This window comes from Camelus ferus, chromosome 21 (assembly GCF_009834535.1).
Source record: "Camelus ferus isolate YT-003-E chromosome 21, BCGSAC_Cfer_1.0, whole genome shotgun sequence".
Lineage (NCBI taxonomy): Eukaryota > Metazoa > Chordata > Mammalia > Artiodactyla > Camelidae > Camelus > Camelus ferus.
This window is the reverse complement of record NC_045716.1, coordinates 10395495-10420650: the sequence shown is the minus strand read 5'-3', so window position 1 is coordinate 10420650 and position 25156 is coordinate 10395495. Positions and strand designations below refer to the sequence as shown.

The following is a 25156-nucleotide window of genomic DNA, read 5'->3' as shown; positions in this document are numbered from 1 at the left end:
GTTAGTTGTGTTAGCCTTCTGTTTCTGTGTGGTTATTATGAGTTACTTTCCTAAAAAACCCAGTGAGAAGAGAGAGAGAGAATGAGAGACAGAAAATGTAAGTGAGTATGAACGTTGGTTCCCAGTTACCTGGCTGAAAACTCAGGGGAAGAAAAGGTGTAAGTGGTGGAGGAGGAAAGCAGGCTAAATTCCTAGATGTCAATGCTTTAAAAAAAAAAAAAAAAAGTTAAGTGAAACAGGCTTGGGGCCCGGAAGTGGCTCTGGAGCTTCAAAGACCTCTAGCCCTCGTACTATTCTTCCACCTTGTTCCTTAAAGTCCTGTTTTCTTGTCTCTAAAATGGGAAAAGCCATAGGCGTTAAGGGACTGAGGAGAGGGAAAAGAATGCACATGGGGAAAGAAAAAAAGCAGTCTTTATGCCAGCTCTTCATTTGGAAACTTGAAACCATTTAATAATACTTCACATCCCCACTGGCCTGGCCTGTCCCTCAAAATGCAGTCAGTCTTGTCACCTGTGAAGTATTGGCCCCCTCTTAACTGACGTGCAGAGTTAACTGATACTGCGTTCTCCGTTAATCACATGGATTGCCACCCTCAGCACGCAGGTGTCTCCCTCAGCCAAAAGCTGCTTGCTAGGCTGCAAACCAGTTAAGCTGTCTTCCCCCCCCCCCACCCCCCATTGGCCAGTTATGTTATGTTTGTCCTCAAATGTGATTAGCCTGTTGTACTTCTTATTTTAGTTTTGTAGTTTAAATCAAGAGTAAATAAATTGATCAACCGGGGAAAAGCCTTTGAATTTTGTTTCCATAAAAATTCAGCTTTGGAATGACTTGATAAAGGTTAGCTGCAAAAGCTTTGCGTTCACTAGGTGTAGGTAGGATGAGGCTGAAAGACAAGGGGGAGGTTATAAAACCTAGCTGGGCTCTACACTCAGATTAGTTCTGAAGTATCTTCAGGTTTCTCCTCTACTTTAAAGAAAGCAAAACTGGAAATCATAGATGTAGGATGTGGTTTCTGTAAGACAGAAGACGCATAACTCCAATCAGCAGATCCATATGCAGAGAACAGGCCCTGGCCTTACATCAAAAGATTGGCACATGTGTATACATTTATGTTTTAAGTTATATAAAGTGTTTATGGTATGTATGAATCATTTAAAAAAAATAATTTCCCGTTGTATCCAACTTACTGGAAAACCAACAGTCGGTCTCAATGGCATGGTGGTGAGACAGCTTGTTCCCGGACACTTCTTGGCTTTTATTCTTTGCTCTCCACCCTTTGAACCTCTCTTTCCATTAAGCTCTCAAGATCAATGGTGGTTGTATATTTGGACTGTCTCCTCAAAATATTTTATGTGTTGCCTTAAATAAAACCTAGCCTTCTCCCTGAAATTAGTGTTTACCCTTCAGATCTCTTCACTGAAGGATATTTACTGGCCAAAACTCAAAGAGTCTAAGGGCCTGGACCAGACATGACATTTGCCCACTTCTCCATCTGTGGGTCCCTTCCCGTAAAGAGCCTTCCATTAGGGCCCAGGTGGTACCAGCTCTGCCACCCATTTCTCTTCTATTCACTGTTACCGTCATGTCCTGGTCACTCCCTTGCAGTCATCAAGATATTTAGAACCTGGCTTACATTTTTCTTTTCCATCCTGAATTCACCTTCAACTTGGATGACTTCAGTAGAGACCATGTTCAGCACCCAGTAGCTGTTGTTCTTGGAGATCTTTGACTCCGGTGGATCTCCATTCATTCCACACTCCATCTATCACTTCTTTGACCTCTTCTGGCCCTTGTCATGGTGGACAAGAGATTCTTCAGAAATTTTAAACTCTAAATCTAGGGTTTTTAGAACATCGATTACCCCCTCTACCCTTTGTAGGCTTTCAGTCAGTTGAAGAACTAGTAGAAAAGCTTAAAGGAGAATTGAAATTGAGTACCCATTTGGCTGCTGATAAATCTAGGTTGGAGAACGTGGCTGGGACTTGCTGCTGAAGTGGGAGCCTCCTGCTGCTTCCTCTTCCGGCAGGAAACCTTAGAGCCCACAGTGGCGGAGGGAGTGAGCTGTGCACCCGGATGCAGCCCGACATCCTTTGGCTTGCCTCCCATCTCCAGGCTTCTATGGTGATAGAGCCGCCGGTGAGCAGGGACTTGGTGCACCCTCCCCACACGATGGGGGTCTTGGGCCAACACAGTTCAGGTCCTCACCATTTTACAAATCAACAGGCCTTCTTTTTTTTTTTTTTTTTTTTTTTCACTCCTTTCCTGTGTATTGGAGAAAATTACAAGGGCTTCTCCCATGGTTCTTTCCCAGGAGGGCAGAATCATGTGTGGAAGTTCCTGCTTTCTGAGTGAGGTGTGTAGGGTGCTGGGAGGAGGAGGTGAGAAAGCGGGTCTTCCCAAAAAATGAAATTCTTCCAGCTACTCACGCCTGTACTCTCCCTATAACCAGTCTTTAAACTCAAAGAGACCTTCAGACCTTTGGCTTCTGTATTTTTCCTTCTGCTTACCTGTATCCTCCTGATTTTATTATCTTCTCTGACCATTGTTTCAGTCTGCGTCCAATCAGAAGAAACCACACAGCCATTTGAACAGGGAACACTTACAAAAAAAAGTATTAACTATAACAGGAGCTTAGAGTAATGAGGGATCGGGTAGTAAGAAGTTAAGAGAAATACTGAATATAGGGACAGGAGCTGTGAGGAGCAGGTGCTAAGGTGCCACCTTTAGGGGGGCACCCAGGGAAGAGGGGCCCTGCCCAGGGCTAAGATTGGGACGTCCTTGAAGAGGGCACAGAGGTGGCTCACTGGATGACAGCAAAGTTGCTGTCGTGCAGTGTTGCAGAACTTGCTGGAACTCTGCTCCCTGGAGCATGCTGGGAGGGACAGGCTGTCCGTGGGGGTGTCTCACTGGAGGCTCTCTGCTGCAGGCTGTTCGAGGTGGGGGCCTGGCAGGAGCCTGTTCCACCTGCCTTTTCCTCCCTCAGTCTCTCTCCAGGTCCAGTGCCTCTCCTGACAAAAGTTCACATGGTGCCAGCCAGCAAAGGAAAAATACTTAAAGGGCCCAGAGTTATTTTCACAGAGTGGGCAAGAAGGTTGCATTTGGAGCGGAGAGGCAATAAATTGACAACCAGTACATTTACCTTTAACTTTCAGAGGTATTACTTGCATTCCACTCGGATTAACTTTGCCAACCTGCTGAAACTCCAAGGCTGGTCACATTTACCATTGGTCTTTATTTCCCGTTCCCCCAGGTTGCTGAAGCGCTTGGAGACAGTGGTCTCTGTGTAGACTGGTGCCACGATATATCTGTAGTCTGAAGCATTGCATTTGTTTGTGACTTCCAGTGCTGTCCACAGTGGTGATGTTAAACTTTTAACACTCTCTTTAAGATGTTAAGTGTTCACCACTTTCAATAATGATTTTACAGAGACAATAGGGGCTATACACGGGAACATTAATTTCTGACCCACAAACCTACCTGTATTCCCAGCCATGCCCCTCCTTCTGTCCATCTCTGCTGAGGTATTAATATGCCCAGGGCTGGGCTTCTGCCTGTGCTCCCACGTCCCTAAGGAACTTGCTCTTTGGATTCTTCTGTTTCTTGAATCATCACTGTTTCCATCACATTTAAAAATAAATCAATGTATAAATATATATTTATGTCTCCCCTAACTTCAAAGCAGTAATAAAAACCTGTCTGCTGCCTTGTTCCTCTGCTTTTCTCCATGGCCAGCCTTCTTGGGGGGAAGCAGTAGTTTATGCTTGCTGTTATCTTTGCTTTCTCATCTCCAGTGAATTCCTTAACCCCCTGAAATTTGCCTTCCACCCACCACTCTATTGAAATAATTATGGCAAATGTTAACCGGAGACTTGATCGCCAAATTCAGTAGACACTCTCATTCCTGGTACGGTATTCCATTCTCTTTTTGAAGCGGACAGCCCTTTCTCTCGGGTTCTCTTCCGTCTTTCTCATGATTCTTCCTCCATCTCCTTCAGGAGTTTGTCCACCTCCACCTGCCTCTGAACCTTGGTTTCCTTCTCTACTCACTCTCCTTTCTCCCTGGCAGATCATATCTCCCTGAGCTCCCAGAGCCCAGATACCACCTGAAACGTGATTCCCAAATCAATGCTTCTAGCTCAAGCCTTTTAACTGAAATGATCTACTCTACAGTCTACTGTAACTACCTTCTTTTCTTACTTAAGGTCCTAAACAGTTTTTTTTTTTTTTTTAACTGAATTACTCCAGTCAGGAGGCCTCTTAACTGATCTGACTACCTCTAGTCTGGTCATCCTCAAATTCATCCTCCCCACTGTTGTCAAAATGGCCCTTCTAAAATATGTACATATATTTTGCCTATTCCCTTAAAATTATTCAGTGGCTCCTTATATCTTAAGAAAGTTCAAATCATTTACAGTTGTGTTTAGTTTCACCATCTGATCCCTGAATACTTCTCCAGCTGCATCTGTTGTCACTATCTGCTTGCTTCAGCCATTCGAAGTGATTTACACTATTCACAAAGATTTTTCATGCCTTTAATGTTTGCACGTGTGATTGTTTGTTTAGACGGTCTCCTTTCCCCTCCTGTCTTCCCCTGCCATCTCCCCTCATTTTTTAAGATCCAGTTCAACATCATTTTTCCTGCAGGGCCTCTGTGAGCCCTTTCCTGGCCTCCATTCTCTCTCCTTCTCAGGGCTTTAATTGTCACCCTATGTTTACTTCTATCATAGCATTTATGATCCTGCATTGCAATTTGTAATTTGTTTAGGTCAATGCCTTCTCTTGCTGATTATAAAAGCGCCTTCTAAAAAAGAGCTATCTTTTATCTTCCTATCCCTGACACCTATCATAATGACTAACCCTATAGAAGAGGCATTCTATAAATAAAATAAAGTTAACCTGATGCTAAAGAAATCTGTACTTGGTTTTAAAAGAGTATTTTAGTCATTCCTTTTAAAATAATAAAATTTGGGCAGTTTTACTTTCAAGTATCTCTCCTTTTCTTTATTCCTCAATTTCATGTTCTTGATTCTGGGGCCTTATTATGTCTACCTTCAACTTCTTTTACTTTAAAATGAATTAAAATCTTTTGCAGGGCAAAATTATCTTAATTAAAGTTGAATATACCAGGACTTTATTACTTGACCCCTTTTGAACATGAGCCATAGAAAAGGTGACCATATAATTTATACAGGACATTTTTGAGATTGATTGGGGGAGCTGTCAGTACTTTTACTGGAATAATATGAGCAAACCATGACTGCCCCAGACAATCTGAAATGTAGAGTTATTCTCACTGTAATTGTGAATATATATCTATGTTTATATCTAGATACAGATATAAAACTAAAACCAGTATTTTCACTTAAAGTTCCTCATGTTGAATGTCTCATGTGTAAAATATTTAACTTTTTTTTTCTTCAGCCACGTTAATAAACATCAGTGAAAAACATGGGGTTTACGTGTGTCCACATAACAAAGCACAGAGCTAACCTGGGTGGGGGTGCACTTCGTGGATGTTTTTTCACTATTGTCTTGGGGGTGCTCTCTGGGGGACAAGACAGGGACATAAGAGTTTCATGAGCTGTTTGGCTTCACTCCAGGGACATCTCAACTCTGGAATTTTTCTGGTGGGCATCAGCTTTCAGCTGCTTTTCTCTGCCTCCTCTTCTCCACAGCTTCATCGCAGGGGCCTGAGCTTCTTTGCAGGAAGCACTGAGAGGAACATCTTGTTTTTTTAACCAGAGTTTAGCAACTGTGCCATTTATTGGCCTCTTGGGAAGCCGCATTCTTGGATCACCATCATACCAATTAACTGATTTTTTTTTCCTCTCCCTGCTTAGAAAAAAGAAAAAAGCTTTGCAGGGAAATAAAAAAGATAGGCTAGTTGGCTATTAGAAATACAGGGGAAGATTTTTCATTGGCAAGTGCTGTTAGAAGAAATGCTGAGTTTTGTGGTATGTTAAGTAAGTAAATATCTGGCCCTGAATACACACAACTAAGCAAGTGAATCCGAATCCCTTACCATGGCTTTCAGGGCCCTGCATGATCTTGCTCCTTTTCATCTCTAAATTCCTCCCAGTCTCCTTCCCCAGTGTCCATTCCAGCCCCACTGTTTTCCTTATTTCAACAGGTCAAGGAGGCGTGATGGCAGGGCCTTTGCAGTTCCCATTCTCTGTGTTGGAAATGCTCTGCCTCGAGATATCTGCAAGGGTCACATCCTGGCTTCTTTTGGGTCTCTGCTCAAATGCCACATAATCAGAGTCTTCCTCCGACTTTTCTGCCTACAACTGTACATGTCTCCCTTTGAACACACACACACCTACAGACACCGCTTTCATCTGCTTAATGAAACTTTGTTTTTCTTTGACTTATACTACGCATGTCTTTTGTTTTTGTTGGTGTTGGATATTATAGGGACCTGGTGAATGCAGTCGCCATGAGAGTAGGGACTTGGTTTGTTAAACTTGTCACTCTACTCACAACCTCTATGTAGCCAGGTTTTCAGTAGTGATTATTGAGTGAATAATTGAAAGAATACATGAATCATGTCTCATTGACTTGGCAGGTGGTGATGAGTTTGGCTAAAGTAGCCACTTGATACCTTCCATGAACGTTTGTAGGATGAAGGAGACTAGTGGCCAAGCATCGTGCTCAAGCAGGACTTTCTTTTAGGTCTGGATGGATCTGCTCTGGTTTTCACTCTGCATGCAAAGACTTGCGTTTCATCTCCTCTGATGGCTGGGTGTCCAGTCAAACCCTCTGTGCTGGGCTTTGTATGTAGTGGAAGCCTCATGTAATGGGCCATGGTACTCAGTTTCCAATCAGGCCATTATTATTATTTTTTTTTAATTGAAGTATAGTCAGTTTACAATGTTGTGTCAGTTTCTTGTGTACAGCATAGTAGTTCAGTCATACATGTACATACAAATATTCATTTTCATGTTCTTTTTCATTTTAGGTTACTGCTAAGACCTTACTTAGATCTTCCTAGACTTCCTGTATGCCACTCCTAAAACAGAATCGTCAATAAACAATTTTCCCATTTACTCTTGTGCAGTTTCTTTACCTCTTTATACTAGAATTGTTTCTCGTCTTTGATCACTTTTGTAAATGTGAATACTTGTTTTTCCTCTTTTTCCATAACAACTGTGTTCTGTCCAAATAAGTGTTTGCTCATCTCCTGAATAAATCCAACATTATGCTAAACACAGAAATCACTAGGGATTTTGGGGGCAGATTTTAATTCCCATAAATGGAATAAAATTATTGTACACTTTTATAAGCAGTGAAATCATTATTGCTACTCAGTTTGTAGTGAGTAGCCAACATTGGATGGTTTATAACATTTTGATCAAAACAGAGCCCACATCTTTAGATCAGCCAAACCAATCAACTCAAGTCATGTGCATAAAAGAAATTTTGTTCTGGTTTTAGTTTATTTTTTCAGTGATGTTTGATGTGAAACTATGAACAGATGGTTACCTAATAACCTGAGTCTTTGCTGGAGGCTATGAACTAGCTTACTCTTGAAGGTATAGAAAGCTTGCCTGGTCTTGTGCCTGATCCAAGAGAAACCAAACAGCACGGCTCTCATGATCTGACTAATCAATGGTTAATACATTTTGTAAGAGTTTAATTTTTGTTTTATTGGATAGAAATGCCTTTCAAGTGATTTTTTTTTCCTCTAGGGAAAAATGTGGTCCAAGCTTAAAATTAAATTTTTATAATGAAGTCCCATCAAAATAATTCAACACGACCCTAAATAATACTTAAGACATTGGATTTTATTAAAACATGTTTTTGTATTTTAAAAAGTTATGGTGCTACTATCTCTCAGAACATGAATATTTGAAGTTTTCTCTTAAAATTATATATTTAAAGTTTTGACTCCTAAAGTCATATATATTGTATTATTTCTCTGTTGACTCTTCTTTGTTCTTTAAGAATATTCAACATAATTATAATGTAAGCTATGTAGAAGTAATTTACCATTTAATAGATGCTCAGCTTTGTCTGGAAGCTTCACTGTCATTATTTAGACATCGGATTCTCTGAGGCCTTCTCTGAGCAGATTTAGCCATTTCTTGCTTTTTGTAAAATATTTCTCTCATGTGACAATTTATCTGTAAAGTCAACATGCCACTCAAGACTGTGAGGTTTTTATTATCAGTTGCTTTGACATCAACTGAGCATAGAGCTGGCCTATAGCAGGTGCCCAGTGAATGTTTGTTAAATGACTTATGTGAGGTAAATTGAGAAATATAAAATTATATCCAACAGCAAAGGCTTTATTCCTTAATCCTGTATAAATCAATTTGAAGATTACTTAAATAATTAATAGAGGAATACAAATCTAATGATGGTGTTTTCTGGGTCAATATTACTTTGGCATATGTGATTACATTTTTGATGACTTTGGCAAGATAAACACATTCTTACAATGGTAGGCTTTTGCTTCAACATCCAGAGCAAAAGAAATTGGAAATTGCAATGTCTTATGTGGTTGAGGAAACTGATTGCACCTTAAAAGGGAGACATGGAAGAGAGGAGAGGGATTGAAGTGAGCAGTCGGGTATCTTTAAAGCTAAGTAGAGGGTCGTGCAAACTAAGCAAAGATGCTGCTGAGTGAGCGAATGAAACGAGTGGCAGAAAGCCTACTCAGAAATCATTTTGAATGTCAGTAGGACTTTTTTTTTTTTTTTTCACTTTCTTCTTATACGTATTAGGAAGAATTGGGACTGGAGGGTTTGTTACATTTGGGAGCCAGCAATTAAAACCAGCGTTTTGATTTTTTACACTCCCATGACTGTTTTTACACTCTTAACAAGCCTTTCAGCATCAGGATGGTTAGAAGCCATCCTGGATTCATCACTGCCTTCCAGCAATACCGAGGCCTTTCACTGCTTACTGCCTCCTTCAGTGTTTCTCCTCCTTTGCCTCCATGAGGGCAGTTCTCATATGTTCTCTCCCTTGTGTTCCACTTGGAGTTTAGGCTCATTTACTTACAGTTGTCTCAGTTGTAGATAAAAAATATGGCTCTGGCGGGTTCCTTTCCTGGTGAAATTGAGCCTCTGGGTTGTAAACTTGGAAAGATCAAGAGACACACACGGGAAATTAATCCTCCAGCCAAGGACAGCAGATTGGAGGGTTCTTAGATGTTTCTACTTTATGGGATGCCCTTGTCACTCTGGCCTTTCCTTGACTTAATGGTGGCCGCCTACTAGCCTGGGGTCCTTCAGCTATCAAGTATTTAGTTCCTGAATAAATATTTATATTGCTGCCCTTTGGTGTTTTAGAAGTAATCTGCTGTAATCCATTTTCTAAATGTTGTTAAAGGCGTTCCCATCCCACTCAGCAGACCACTATTGCTCGTACAGTCACTTCTCTGCGGCGGGGTCGCTGTCATCACAAGCAAGGATGCACTGACAGCTTGGGGTGCTCTCGCAGTGCAGAGGAGGAACTGTCGCTCCGGTGGCCTAGCGCGAGCCAGTGGTTAGTGCAAAATGTGCACTTAGTCAGGAAGAAGGACAGGTGTTCATCAGCTATCCCTTGCATGCCTGGAGACTTTTTATAGACCTCACGGAAAATATAGTATTGTCAGAGTATGAAAGGGCTGCTGAGATGATAGGACCTTCCCTGGAGAATGTTTCCAAAACTCAGAATGGAAGTTCCATTTGTATCTTGAAGTTACTCCTGAGAGAAACCCCCAAATGAGCACACGTCTCAGGATTCAGCTAGGAGTCCCAGTTACAGGGTGAAGGTTTGGTGACCTCATGAAGAGACACTGGGCTGTGAATTTCGAGGTGACCAAGGCAGCCAGGTTTCTGTGCTCTATATCCCTATAAGAGCACTGTGTCCATTGTAGACAAACTTGGAAAAAGTAGAGATGTACGTACAAAAAAATTAAAATTATGCAGAAGCCCATTATTCAAAGAGATCGTTGCTGTTAACATTGTGTAGTATTTATGTAGATCTTTTTCTGTGCACAGACAGTAGGCTTGCAGCATTAAAGGATTTAACATGTATGTGTGATCTGTGATCATGATGGTCCCATGATGTAATGCAGTTTGTTGTCTTACTAAGACCCTGATGTGCGTCGTGCGTGCTGTGAAGTCGCTGTGCACAGTGACCCTGTGACCACTGAGCAGTCACATCTCAGGGAGGCCTAGCTTACAAGTTAGGGGAAATATTATGTGCTACGATATGACTCGAGTTCTTGAATTTGTTAAGGTCTTAGGCTGTATCCTTGAAGGGTATCAAGGGTATATGGTGGCCTGTGACTGTGTGTGTGTGTGTGTGTATGCGCGCGTGCGTGCTTGTGTGTAATCATGTTATACATTTAGTAGCCTGATTCTCTTCACCTAGTGTAATATTATGAACACTTTACCATGTTATTAGGTATTATTTATAAATTATATAGTATTAAAAATTAAATATTAGATATTATTTGGAATCACTTATTACATTCTATTAGGGGACCTACCTTAATTCACTTAACTTCACTGGATACTTAGGTGGTTTGTAGAATTAACTTTTGTCTTGTTGCTATTCCAAGTAATGCTGTGATGAATTTCCTTTATTTTAGTTCAGAATCCTGTGAATTAATTGATATGTGCATTTAAGATTTTTTATCCATATTCAAACTGCTTAAGAGAAAGATTATTCTCATCGACATCCCTTCAGCAAGTTTAAACTGTGCTAGTCTCAATATACCTTCAACTGCATTGTCTTACAAAAATAATGATAGCAATTTGATGATGTAATGGTTATTATCTTTCTTTGCATTACTTTGCTTTTTTTGTGCAGTTGAGTATTTTTTCTGCCTATTGACCATTACATTTCTTTTAAAATTATATCATGTTCTTTGCCTGTTTTTATATGAGACTTTAGTGTTAACCTTATTGATTTGCAAGTACTTTTTATAATAAATGGGATGAATCTTTTGCTGGTCTTAAGCCATGAATTTGCCTACTTTTCTCCATTTCTCTTGCAGCTGTCCCAGTCCAGGTCCCATTATTTCCCATGTGAATTGCTACAGTAGCCAAAATTCCTAACAGGTCTGCAGGGATCTGCCTGAGCCAGCCCCTGTTTGACTTTCCAGCTTTGCCTCAAGACCATCCTCCTCACTCTTTGCTCTGACCTTCCTTTACTTCTTTCCCCACTCATTGTCCTTAGTCCCTTCACACACGTGCCTGTACTTGGCAACTCCATCTTCCCCACAGTTGCCCCACCAACTTTACTGGACTAAGTCCTCTTTCTAGCTTAGGTTTCCTGAAACATCCTTGTAGCATCCTTTTCTTTTTCTTCCTTACATTGAAAACAACTATAGTTAATTCATTCACTCTTGCAAACTAAACTTTGGACAACTGCCTTCGTAATCTTCATGTGATAAGTGATTGACACACATTATTTCTACAGATTTTGCCAAAAATATATACACACAAACACATCTGTTAGGGGAGAATTAAAAAAAAATTTCTGTGGTTCATGGAATGAATGATCCTCAAAGAGTAATGACAAGACCATGAACTCTGGAATCTGAGGGCTTGGGTTGGAATCTTGGACCCACCGATTTTGAGCTGTTTAAGCTTGGGCAAGTTACTTAACCTCTCTGTGCTTTGCTTTCCACCTTTATAAAATGGGGTTAATAATTGGATGTATCTTTTATGGTTGTTATGAACTTTGAGGCCATTCATGTGGTGCTCAGTACACAACCTGGAACATGGTAAATGCTCTATAAATGTTAGTCATTATCCTCCTTTTCATCCTCATTTCTGTCTTCTTCATCTTTGAACTTTATTAAGTGCTAACTCTGTACAGCATCGTGCTAGTTGGTATCTGGGTTTCTGTTTTCTTTGTCAGGACTTTCTCTGCTGGTTTTGAAGTGTTTCCTCTTAGATAGCGAAGTTACTTCTGATGGTAGTTTGTGGAGTCTCTTCTGTCACCCTGCCTTTCTTCTTTAGGACACTTCACTTCTGCTTCCAGAAGTACATCCCATGTTTTCTGAAATATAACATAACTTATCTCTGCTTGTTTTTTGATGGTGTAACTATTTGAGTATTAACACTCAGATCTGTTTTTCCTGACAGCTGGCCAACTTCCCCAGACTCTGCGAGGAAACGGAAAGGATCGTTGCTAATCACATTCGTGAGCGAGAGGGGAAGACAAAGGACCAGGTGAGGAGAGGCCTTCCCTTGTGGGCAGGGTCCTTGTGGGGAGTAGAAGTTCTCCCCAAGGTAGGTTGGTGGTCTCCAGCAGTCTGCGTGTCCCTCAATGGAAACAAAGAGCAGAGAACACCGCCACATCTGTTTATTTTTACTTCTTTATGAATTTTATACATGTGTCGCTATACTAACATCTTGTGTATGTTAAACATATCAACACATGTAAAGACTTTAGAAGGATGACATTTAAAAAGCAGTGATAGGAATTCCGTTATTTTTTCCCTCAATGCCCCGCGGATCAGCGTGGGCACCCCTAGCATGTACACACCCCACTTTGAAAACAAACTGCTAATCCTGAAACATACCACAATCCTTCTGGAAGACAGAGCTTCTTAACTTTTAATGGGCTCACAGATGGGCACCAGGATTTTCATAAATTCCTAACATGTTTTGCAAAATATTTTGTGTTTTTATTATTTTTTTTCTGAGGAGAATGGATAAAGCTATTCGTCAGCTTATCTGTGGAACCTATGACTAAAAAAGTAACGTTTAGGAACAGCTCTTTCAAACATTATTATTTTGTAAATGTATACAATTTCTAAGAAGTGGCCCTAAAATTGTCTTCGAACCCTGGCTAGCTCGGTGAGTTCGAAAGATTTTTTTTTTTTTCCAAGTGAAGATAATTCATTAAAAAAAGTTAAGGACTACATGAAAATGATGAAAGCTTCTTAAATGGAGGTGAATTTTCCTTAGTTATTTATAAAACATTATAATGGGAGGTTTTCAGATGCTCCTCAATTCCAGGAGCCAGCTGCGAATGTGACAGCGCGGAGAGGACATTGGACACAGGCCACGCGTCGTCCACAAGATAACAACGTGTTCTTGAGCAGATCATTTCTCGGGACTGTTGTTTTCTCCTTTATAGCATGGAGATGTTGGTCTATATGATCTGTGGAGTCCTCTATAAGTTAGGCTGCCAAGACTTTGTGGTTCTCGAATGAGTTAGAAAGGAAAAGAGAAAGAACTGGGCAAAAGGAGGAAGACAAAGTAGAAGAGAGAGAGAAACCACAGGAAGAGACACATGTGACATACAGGGTAGGGTAGGCCTGGAAGGAGAAAGTGAGAGGGCAGAGGGATGGCGGCCCAGCGGGTTGGGACCCATGTGCGGACTCTGGTAGCGACCTTCCGCTCTCTGCTTCAGCTGTGGGATTCGTTGCTGCTACTTTTTATCATTGTGTTTTGGAAGTTAAGTAACCATTATGCATAGTTTTCACTTGTTTTCCAACTTTCGCACTCTCGGATAGCCAAAATAGCCAAAAGTGGAGAAAATAGGCTTTGTGACTTAGTGGAGATAAACAACTCAATGTTAACTCACGAGCCAGTGGAATCAAGCCTGGGTCCAGGTATATAACCCTGGATGAGGAGATTCCTGCATGTCTAATGTCACAGCTGCTGCTGGACCAAGAAAACTTAAGTTCTGGTGTCAGCTGTGCTCCTGACCTTAAGTAAATGAGATAACCGTTTTAATGTATGTCTTTATTCCATAAAATTCGAATCACAATATATCCTCTTGGGGAATCCTATGTAAAAACAATATTGAGGAAAAAGTAGTACAGTTATTATCTTAATTATCTTTGTGTTCCTATCTAAGTCAATTGTTAACTTCCTCATGTTTCATGTTTCATATTTCAGTTTTTGTTTTACTAAAACGACATACTCAGACTTAGCACTGTCATTAAGATCGTGGGCTCTGGGTTCAGACTGCCTTAGCTCAAATCCAGGATCTACTGTTTACTTCCTATGTGAATGAACAAGTTATTCAACACCTTTACACTTCAGTTTCCTTGCCTTAAAGTGGAATAATCATGGTAATTAACGTATAGGCATTTTGTGAGGGTGAAATGAAGTAATCCAAATATAGTTCTTCATTAATTGTAATTGTTTTTGTAATTCCTAAAGAGTTACGACACATAGCAGACATGAGAGAGAACTGCGTTGTCTGATTTCAAGGGAGATTGTCTTCCATCTGTAATTCTGGTGTAGTGATTAATTCATGCCCCGGGGGGATAAAGAATGGAGTGTCTCCTTTCTCAGTGACCCTCGCCGGTGGCGCAGTCTGATGGTTAATCAACCACCCAAAGAAGCTGAGGCCTGCCACCTCTAACACAGACCTGTGGGGTGTGGTACATACAAACATGCATGTTACTGGCCATGTGAACATGTCTTATTTCACAGATCTCACATTTGACTTCTGAACTCCGTGCTGCTTTAGGCCAGGTCATACTTCCATCGTAGCTGGTCAGAGAGTGACCCATTCATTTCCTTAGGCCTCCGGACCAGGACTGCTTTGAGGTGTTCTTCCAGTTTCAAAAAATGGAATTATTACCAGCCTCTGCTCTGCAAGCCTTTAGGGGGTGGGGTAAATTCTTCAAAATTAAAAATATGGAAAACCGTGAATCGGTCTGTGAGCTTTTTTCTAAAACAAAGCTCTTTTGAACATGGATGTGTGCCTGCTGTTTCTCCAGGTGCTTCCATGTGTGTGATTGCCTGTTGAAGTGGTTGACTTTGTGGGTGATCAGTGCTTCCATGGATAGCTTTACTTTTCTTCAACTAAATATTCAATAACTGTGGGTGAGAAAGGCAGTGAGAAACTCTGAGAAAGTGAAAAAATGAGCAAAAAAAATGTACTGTTTTCCTTTTCATCCCCCACATGCGACCTGGCTCTTTTCCTAGGATGAACACAGACTCCCAGTTTCCAGGAATATGAATGAGAACAGCCATAGTTTTTATTTTTCTTCCACTTTTTTTCCTATACTGCAGTCCAAGTGAATGTGTGTGAACGTCCAAGATATTCATGACAGTCCTTGGCAGTGTTGAGAATTATGTAGATTGTTCTTTATGGTGGCAACAATGTATTTGTGCTTAAGTATTATGGTTTATTGATACAAACTCCTGGCCAAAGGGATTTGGGGTCTAACATTTAGTGGAATCTGGCTGTGTTGTAGGGAGAACAGAGACAATGCCACAGATAATCGAATAATAATCACTCCTCCTAACGCTTCAGTTTTCTTCATTAAGAGAAGAAGCAAGACTGAATTTGATAATGTAAAACTTTTTCATATACTTATGATACTGTTGACCCAGGAGTGGGTATGCCTCTACTATGTGTCATAGCTCTTTAGGAATTACAAAAACAATTACAATTAATGAAGAACTAAGAACTGTAGTTGGATTACTTCGTTTCACCCTCACAAAATGCCTATACGTTAATTGCCACAGAGATGGGTTCTGTGATCCATTTACTCTTTTTTTGGTTGTTCTCCTTGGAATTTAGAGCAAGATTCGGTCAGATGACCAACTGAGATTAGCCACAAAAGCAAAGTCCAAGTGCCCATAGCATTGGGTAGTGAGTGAGAAACAATAATACTTGGCCATGTACTAATTATATGGGGGTAAATTTCTCCCTTTAAAGCAAACTATTCTTCAAGGCTGGTAGATGGTTCTAAAATTTACAGCCACAGATGTTTATCAGACACCTGCTATGTGAATAATGCTAGGTTCTGGGGATAAAGTGGTGAACAAGACAGATAAAATCTCTCTTTCCATGGGGCTTATAGTCTTCCAAGGAAGCAAAACATCAAATAAAATATAAACTGATAATTAATTGCATTTGTAGTAAACACCACAAAAAAGTTAGAGTATAATATGTAAAAAATACAATTATGATATATAGACTATAAGAGTAATCGCATAATCCACACTGGTCTTGGGTGAGGGTGTGGGGTGAGGATCGGCAGGGTGCTTTCCTGAGGAAGCATCTTCTGGGGAACATTATATAGACAATGCCAATGAACTGTTCCTACCAATGCTGTGATGCGCTCACATGTCACCTTCAGGGAAGCCTTTTGATCTCCAGGAGGATTTCTACTTCTTTGTATACTGTCTTTTTGAACTGGTTGATGAGATGCTTCTCCTGCTTGCTTAGAGGGAGCTTAAAGAGATAAAGAGGAGAGGAAATATAAGAGATGATATTGCTATTTTGTGGCTAATAAACAGTGTCTGCGGGAGCAGGAACCTCTGAGCAGCCCCCGACGGCCTTCCTGCCACATGTCTTTATACACAGATGTCCTTCTGAATGGTACCCTACATTTTAGAGGACAGAATAATTCTAGGTTCCGTGTTAAGTTGGCAAAGAGTACATGCCTATAAACTATATGGATATATATGTGTGTGTTTTATATATATATATATCTCGTCTTCATGGGGGACTCAGACTTTTCACATAGAGTTTTAGTTTCTGAATTTAGAGTAAAAATTACGAGTCTAATGAAAAAAAATTTAATGCAACTTTTCTAACCGAAACATTTTTTAAAAAATTAAATAAAGATAAATAATGTGTAGGCAATTACTGGGTTTGGTGATGAGAATAGTTAAGACGGGCTTTCACTGAAGTGATTCTCTTTGACTTGCAGGTACTGCTGTTGATTGACATCCAAGTCTCCTACATCAACACCAACCACGAAGATTTCATTGGCTTCGCAAAGTACGTGAAACCCTTGGCTTGTGACATGCTCTCCTCCTGCTGGTTTGTCTCGAATATACATTATGAATTTCTACTACAACCTCACCACCTTTTTTTTTCCCCCTTTTTCTCTTGGAGGGGATGGGGCAACCTCACCATTTTTTAAGAGTGCATTCTGTGTCAGGATTAACTCCATGTCAGAGTACTGAGGTCTGAGTCTCATGGCCATGGGGCCATGTTCTCTGGATGAAGGAGTTGGCTCCTTTTTTGTGTAGCCTGTGAAATCACATGTAGCTCAGATACTCGTTGTTTTTGGATGATGGTCTACGGTTTGTACATGAGCTCCCACAGATAAACAGTAACAGATGCACATTTAAAATACGTTTGGGAACAATTTCTCACATAAGTTTGAACTATTATGTGCAGTTTACAGAATACAAACTATTTGGGCATCTCTAAGTCAGAATATAGAAGCCCATTTTTTTTAAACTGTCCTTTGTGAGCTTAGATGTAATCTTTTGGATGAACATTCTCTTTTCTATAAAGTATATGTATTTTATATAAGCTTGTCTATATATTATTCTATTATACATTATTCTGTTATATTCTAAGATTATATATTCACAGATACTGTCAGGTAAACATTATGCTTAATTATTCAGAGTTAATTATGTATTGACTGACATCTTCAAGACCCTGAATTTACCATTTTTTCCTGCCCTTTAGTGGGATCAGTTTTCTATTTTATTTGATTCTAACTCTAAAATATATTTGTGGCATGTAAGTGATTCCAACTTCAAGTATACAAAATATAGTTTACTTTATATAAAATATATAAACTAGACTGACTTTTAGTTTGACATTTGACTTAGAGGAAATAGATATTTCAATCATGTGATCTGAACTGGCCAGTGGCCTAAGGAATTTATAGGTGTGTTTTAGGAAAGAAAGGCCGAATTATCCAACAGAAAAGGATCTCATTCTAAACTTGCTTGTGGTTGTGATGGCCTCACCAACAGTGTACATAAATTTTGCATCCAGTGGTTGTTACCGTTGTGTGGTACATTAGTTCTTCTCAACTGTTTGTTGTCTGGGACTTACATGTAAAGATGTTAGAACATAGTGATGAATAGGTTTCTTTGGCCAGTTGTCTTTTTAGCCGCATTGCCTACTCCAGCATCCAGCCAGGTCTTTACTCCACAGGCATTTCACACAGACCTGCTCCCCTCTCTTCTAGGCCCCCAGGCTCTCAACATCTGCACTGCTCATTTCCTTCTGCAAAATGACCAGTAGGGAGAAACCTAGACTCTGATGTGCCTTCTTGTCCTCCGGTCTGGAAGAGGGGACCTGAGAATGTCTACCTAGTTTTCAACATAGTCAGTGTACTCCACATGGCCTTTGCCAAGTTCTACTCTAGTTATGGGGGAAAAAATAAGGAAAAAGAAAAATAATTTTGTCTTTTAGGAGCTTGCCTAATAATGGAAAAGTATAGAGAAATGCATGTAAAAATTTAAACTGACACATTCTCCATTTGCTTCACTTGCTTCTTTGAGGAATTTAAAAGAAAAAAAAAAAAACCCTTGAGTCATTTGAAATAACAGGAATGCTGCCTTTCATGTTAACTTTTATTGGTTACAAATGCCAGTTAGATTATTATAAAAATGTAGCAGATGTAGATATAAACTTGACATCATATCTTAAAAGTGAAAAGGATGTTGCAGTGCTGTCCTTTTGTGGTATCCCGGTCCAAGGAGGAGACGCAGGAAAAAATTAATAATCAGTTTGGAAAGATTCAAGTTTTGAACATATTTTGTAACCAGCAATTTAAATTTCACCCCAAATTCTCCTTGAAACATTTTCCCCCTAGATTACACTTTTACTTATTTTTTAAAGATAAATGGTCCAGAGTTTATTTTCTGCAGTACATTTTAGTATTTTCTACCTCAGAAGCTGTTGGACTAATTATTATGTTGACTAGATTTTCAAAGGCACATAATTTTGCAAATGGAAATACTTCAAGCACAGCCTTTTGTTACAGTCTCTCTGTCATCCAGGTGACTGCCCCACTTCTCCAGCTGTGAGCTAGATTATGAACTTTTATTATATTGGGGGACTAAAAAGAAGCATTGTTCAGACTGCTTTAGAAACCCACCAACTTTGCACATTTCTCATCTAATTTAAGTTGCACACCTAAACTTCCTTTTACAAGACTGGTCTGGGAGTCAGCAGGCTGAATTATTTTACTGGGGTTTGCCCGGAAACTGATGAGATTTGGGTTTTGGCAAGTCACTTAGCCTCTCTGTATCCTCAGTTTATCGCTCTATCGAATGGAATAATAAAAAAAAAAATCCCTGTCTTGTATACCTTCCAGGATTGTCAGAAGATCAAATTAATGAAATTATGTGAAAGTGGTTTTGAAACCTGTGGTGTAGTCTGTAAAAGGGAGAGTGCCACCCACACACTCACGTGCGCACACACACACGCATGCACACACTCATGCAGGGATTTGATTCTACAAGATGCACCATTTCACCTCATTCTGAAACTTTTAATGACTGGGGTATAACTGCCACTGAAAGATTATTTTAGTTGCTCATGTTACCTCCAAATGTAATGTCTTGCACTGAGACTCAGAGGTAAAAGTTCTTTCCATCTGTATGCTGAGTTGGAGTATGTTTCATTGTGACATAGGATAATTATGATGAAGAAGAAATGTTCATTTCAAAATTACTTCCAAGGGTTATGGTGGTTTTTGGTGCTTTTAAAAATTAAAAAAATATGGTTATAGCTATAAATTTTAAAGTTGGCAGAAATGCTGTTTCCATCAAGGAAGAAAAGTCAAGCCATATTTGAAGACAATTATGTAAGTATTTTTAAGTTCTGAAGACAGAAAATTGAAGTCTGGAATTGAGGAAAAATAAGCATTTGTTTCATGAGATTTTTTAGAGTTTTGCCAAAAGAGGAGCACCACCCCTCAGATTTATAGGACGGTGATGTACAGAGTATTTTATACATGTATTTTTTTTCAACCAGCATGACCTTTTGTTCTAAAAATCACCCAAAAAAAAGAAAACAAATTGCTAAAATTAGATTAATGAAATGTTAAGTCTCAGAGTAGTGTTCAAAACATCTCAAAATTCTTGTTTCTGCTATAGAATTTATTCAGCCACGTTGACTATGTGGAACATTTTTAATTTTTCCATCTCCCAGCTATTTGCTAAACATGGACCGTAAAATATGTACCATGTGTAACGTGCCCAAGTAGGCTCTGCTGTAGGCTTGCTTTGGAATTTCCTGATTTCTGAAAGCTTGATCTTTCAATGGTAATACAGTTTCTGAACCTAAAAGTTTGGTATTCTAGAAGGAAATGTCAACTTTCCTTTGACTTAAAGACTTTAATTTGTCATTCTTCCCTGCTGGAAAAAAAAAAAACAAAACAGCCCTACATTCTGTTTTTCTTAGCACAACTTAACTAGCTTTTGTTATTTAAGAAAATGAGCTAGTACAGTCATTCCTTCATTCATTTCCCCTCTTTCTCAGTAATCCTGCTGTTTGAATAGAAAGGCAAGTTTGTAAGCTGAATGCCTTGGGAACTTAACATTCAAATTCTTGTGCTCCTCTCCACTTGTTCTCTGGGCACAATTTGCCTTCCGAGTTACTAAGATTTATGCAGTCCAGTGGTTTAAGAGAAAAATGGGTTCCAGATACAGACCATTGGAGTAATATCTCTATGCCACAAGCATCTGAGCAAGGTCTGTTTTTCAGTCTGCTGAGTGGGTCTCCAACACCTGTTTTCTCACAGCTGAAGTGATACGGTGTGCAGATTTCAGTTCTTGTTATCTGAGCACCATGAAAATTCCATGGGTCGTAACCTTTATTATATCTCTTTCCTGATTCTCTGGAATGCCTCTATTATCGTGTTACTGAAGGCAGTGTATATGAACTTTAGCACCAAGTTCCAGAACAGTCTTGGTTTTTCCCTCTACATTCTTCTTTATGTGTCCCTAATACATAATCATATTCCATTATAATAGTGTTTCTAGCTCTTACATGAGAGTGTTCTCTCTCTTGTGGAATTAAAACTTAGGTATTAGATTATAACAAAATTCTCCTTTTAACTCATTTGCAGATTTAGGAGTTAAATGCTTGATTGCTTCCTGGGACTGTTAACAGGTAGAAATATAGGACTGAGCAACTTGCAAGGACATCCTTAGTATCACCTTTTAAATCACGTATATTATAACGTTTCAATCAACCATTTTAAAAATAAGTAGATTTACACTTTTCTCTTTCATTCTCAAATCTGTCATTTTGAACTTTATTCTTAAAATGAATCTTGAGAGATGAGTCATCATTCTTTAATAGCTCCCAAGTTTTGGAGGGTTTCCTTGCATAACACTTAGCCTGAGATCTCACTAGAGATCCTGCAAGGGGATGCGACATCACGTAGTTTTCTTCTCCCTTTGGCTTCTGTCTGATTGGATGGAGCCAAGCCTACATGTGATAAGTTGCACTCTTGGGACTCTCAGCAAGTATTTATAATCTTCCTGGGGTAACAGAACATTCTAAAAGCGTTTCTTTACTCCAGAGCAGTGCTGCCTAATAGAACTTTCTGAGATGATGGAAATATTTTATAACTTGTGCTGTCCAATACAGTAGCCACTAGCTACATGTGACTATTGAGTAACCAAAATGTGGCTAGTAAATCAGAAGAAATGAAAATTAAATTAAATTTTAATTAATTAAAAAATTAATTTAAATGGTCACATCTGGCTACCAGCTACTGTACTGGACAGCACAGTTCTGGAATATGGTGAATCCAGCTGATTGCTCTGGGTGCTTCATTACTGGGCCATACTTTACTGACAGCTTGGTGGTGACCTACAGTGGTGGCCACGAGAAGAGAAAAAGGAGGAAACTCTTAGCTGCTGCTAAACAAACCTCAGAGCTCAGGAGTATACAGTCCACTTGTTAAATGCTCTTTCCCAGAAGTACGAAGGATGGACTTTTCCCTCCCACTGCCTTAGTCTGTATGTTGCCATTTTGCTAGTGATTTCTCCATTATGGTTACAACTGACGTTTCTTTTAATTCCAAATGTCCTCTACAAACTAAGCCTAACGGCAAAGGGAGAGAGAGGTACACCCTGACATTGGCCGTGGAACCTGTATCTGTGAGGGACTCCGTTTCCTTGATTCTTTGAGCCGCCCCTGGGTTGACTTCAAGTTGGTACTCCTCTTTCTTCTTTCTCACTTTTCGGCCCACTGACGCTTTGTTTCCACCGCACTGCTTTATTGAGACTGCTTTTGGCCAGGACCGAACAGTTAATCCTGTGGACAATTCTGAGTCCTTCGTTTGACACCATTAACCACTCCTTGTTGAAGAGATTTATCCCTTTTCTTCAGTGACTCTCCACTGTCTCCCGGCTTTTCTCTTTCTGTTCTAGCCACTCCTTCTCAGTCAGTATTTTGGAGCTCTTTATCCTCTCATTGTGGCATAAAAACTGGTTTTTATCAATATTCCTCCATCGACCCTCTTTTTTTTTCTCTCTCTCCTTCCCTGCATTGTCACCCACTGCAATGGTTTCAGTTATCAGCTTTATCTGACGACTCTAGATCTCCATTTCAGAACTTTCCCCTGGACTGTGTACCATGTTCAGCGACATACTGGGCATCTCTACTTGTATATCCTAGGGCAGCCTCACCCAGTATTCCCAGGTTAAACTCCTCATCTCATTTTACCATTTATGCCTCCTCCATTGTTCCCACTCCCTGTCCACTCTCTGTGCTCAAACCAGAAACCTGAGTGTCATTCTTTTCTTTACTCCTTGTTCCCTCATTTTTGTTTCCCTTCATCTTTACCAGGTCCATCTGATTCGACCTCTGTAATATACCTCGAATTTGTCTCTTTCCATTGTCATTGTTATTACTTAAGTTAGTCCCCCCTTGGTTGGGAAGAGAGCAGTCTCCTTGCCTCCTGTCATGTTCTTCTCATTCCTTCTGGGTTTCCTGTTACTTTCAGAGTAAAGTCTAAACTCATTCACATGGTTTCCAAGGCCCTGTAGAATCGGTCTTTTGCTTACCTCTTTAGTCTATTTGCTTGTTACTGTTCCTTTCCATCCCACCCCCTAACTCTGCTGCATCCAGACTGGCCACTTTGTTTGTTTGTTTGTTTGTTTTTAGAGGTTCCTGAATACTTCATAGTCTATGAGCAAAGGGGCCTATGTACAAGGCAAACTGATTATTCTGAAACCATTCAGTAAAAAAAAAAAATCTACCCCGAAGTACAGATAGCTGTGGAGCTTACCCACAAACTACAGAATGTTAAAGGGTAGAGAGAATAATTTAAATACTGATTCTTCCTCTAACTTTAAAAACACTGTATTTCTGAACTACTCCAAACATCTGATGAAGGACCAAAAAGTAGAGATCTAGTTCACTACTCAACACAGGTAGGGTCTTCCCGTCATTAAAACTCTGGCATCGGCTCAGAAATCCCTGACCCTGGAAGGTGCAAAAATGCTGACCCCCTCCACACTATGTTTAAGGTACATTTCTACAGAAACAAACCCGATTTCAATCTCTAACTCCACCACCTTCTTTGGGAACAGGAAACTTCTGTTTTCTCATCCATAAATGAGGATATTAGCACTTCCCTTGTCAGGCCAGACTGGCCACTTTTGGATTCCCAAATGTACCATACTCCTGCCCCAGCACATGTATGTGGCACACTTCTTCAAATGATACAAATTTCCTATTGCAGATAAACATTAAGAACCTGGTTACAAATTACCCTGGCATCAAAATACAATTTCATAAATGTTTCTTAAGAAACCACCATAAACACTGCTAGGTATTGTCAGTGCTGAAAGAGATAGAGATACCAAGATTAATGCAATACACCATCTGCCATCAAGGAGCAGACATCATGGGAGGGGAGTTAGAGACCTGCCTGTAACACAAGCCTGCTCACAGAATACAGGCACAGACCAAGAGCTTTGGGAGTTCAGGAGAAGGAGAGATAACCAGAGGTTTCTAAGAAGGCATAATCCAGAATCATACTTGCTTTGACTTTGAAGGCTGGGCAGGGCTCCAGCAGTCAGAGGGAGGGCGTCTAGGCTGGCTGCTTCCTGTCTTCCCTGCTTCAGAGTCAATACTTACCACCTGTTTCAGGGAGGTAATTTTTAATAAAGGACTGCTTTGATCAGGCCATTTTCTGGCTCAGAAACTTTGAATACTTTCTCCTGCCTTCAGTGTAATGACCAAATTCTCCATAATTGGCCCTAACATAGAGTTATTGTACTAGGTGGCTTTTAAGTTCTCTTATAAACCTGAGTCTATGATCATATAATTTTTGCCATAACAGTTTTCTTTTCCACAACTTCCCTACACACCTCATCTCTCTACCTCCTGGCTTTGCTAATACTACTCCATTCTCTTGGAATGCAGTTGATTTTCTTCCTCTATTAAAATTTTACTTCCAAGTTTTCTATGAAAATCTCAGATCTAATCAAACAAAAATGATCTTTCTCATCTCTGAACATTCAGAGCAATTACTTTGCATAGGATTTATCTGATAAATGTCACATAGCATCCCTTGGCACATCTTCTGTTATTAGAATCTTTTATTGCAGGTGCACATGAATAAGGATAAAAACGAATGTCCAAAAAATTTTTCGAGCTAAGAGGTTGCATGGACTCTTTTTCTGTGAATGTCTTCAGTGTGCTCCTATTTTCATAAAAACCTCTTATTCTATACATTTAAAATAGCTATGTCTCAGAGCATTAAACTTATTAACCTAATTTGGTTTTATGTGTTTTAATGTTCTGGCAAAGCCTTCCACAGTGACTTGTGTGTAGTGGGAATTTATATGGTTAATAACAAACATACACACATAATAAGATATGGGATAATTAAATCCCACATTTGAAACAGACGCACTTTTTTTGGGCTTTCTATTATATCCTGGCATATTTATTCTCATAGAGCTTCATCTTCGTTACTTGTGTTTTGTGTTTGTATCTCCCTGCCCAAACAAACTAAACGGTAGATTCTGATTAGCGGCTCCATACCATATTCATGTTTGATCTTCCACAAAGTGACTTGTAGATAGTTGGTGCTCTAAAAATTTCGACTTGTGTCAGATTAAAACACTATATACAGGTGTGTTTTACAATATTACAGAGATAACCAGTTAAAGACCTATCATTGAGACTATGTCCAACGGCTGAAATTAACTTGCAAGTCCTGTCAGGGTTTTCTGTGAACACATTTTAAAATAAATATTTTGAAATGCTTTCAGTTTAGTTATTTCTGCCTTCCTAAGAATTATGATAAAGGGTGTTTTCTAACTAGGCAGCTTATTTTTTTTTTTATTATGTTAACTATGCAGTAACTTCAGGTACTTAATTGCATCATTAGCAGCAATATCTTTGGATTTATGGGGCCAGACTGCCCCAGTTTTTACTTTTC

The 25156-nt window shown here is 39.7% G+C and overlaps 1 protein-coding gene across 9 annotated transcripts in view; it reads left to right on the top strand.

Annotated features, from left to right (window-relative positions):
• Positions 1–25156, top strand: part of DNM3 (dynamin 3) — a 475573-nt gene that overhangs the window by 146906 nt on the left and 303511 nt on the right. For all 9 annotated transcript variants that reach the window (XM_032463725.1, XM_032463729.1, XM_032463731.1 and 6 more), the window contains exons 11-12: positions 12090–12176; positions 16637–16707. In XM_032463725.1, coding sequence (XP_032319616.1) covers positions 12090–12176; positions 16637–16707 — 158 coding nt within the window. The remainder of the gene's footprint in view (positions 1–12089; positions 12177–16636; positions 16708–25156) is intronic.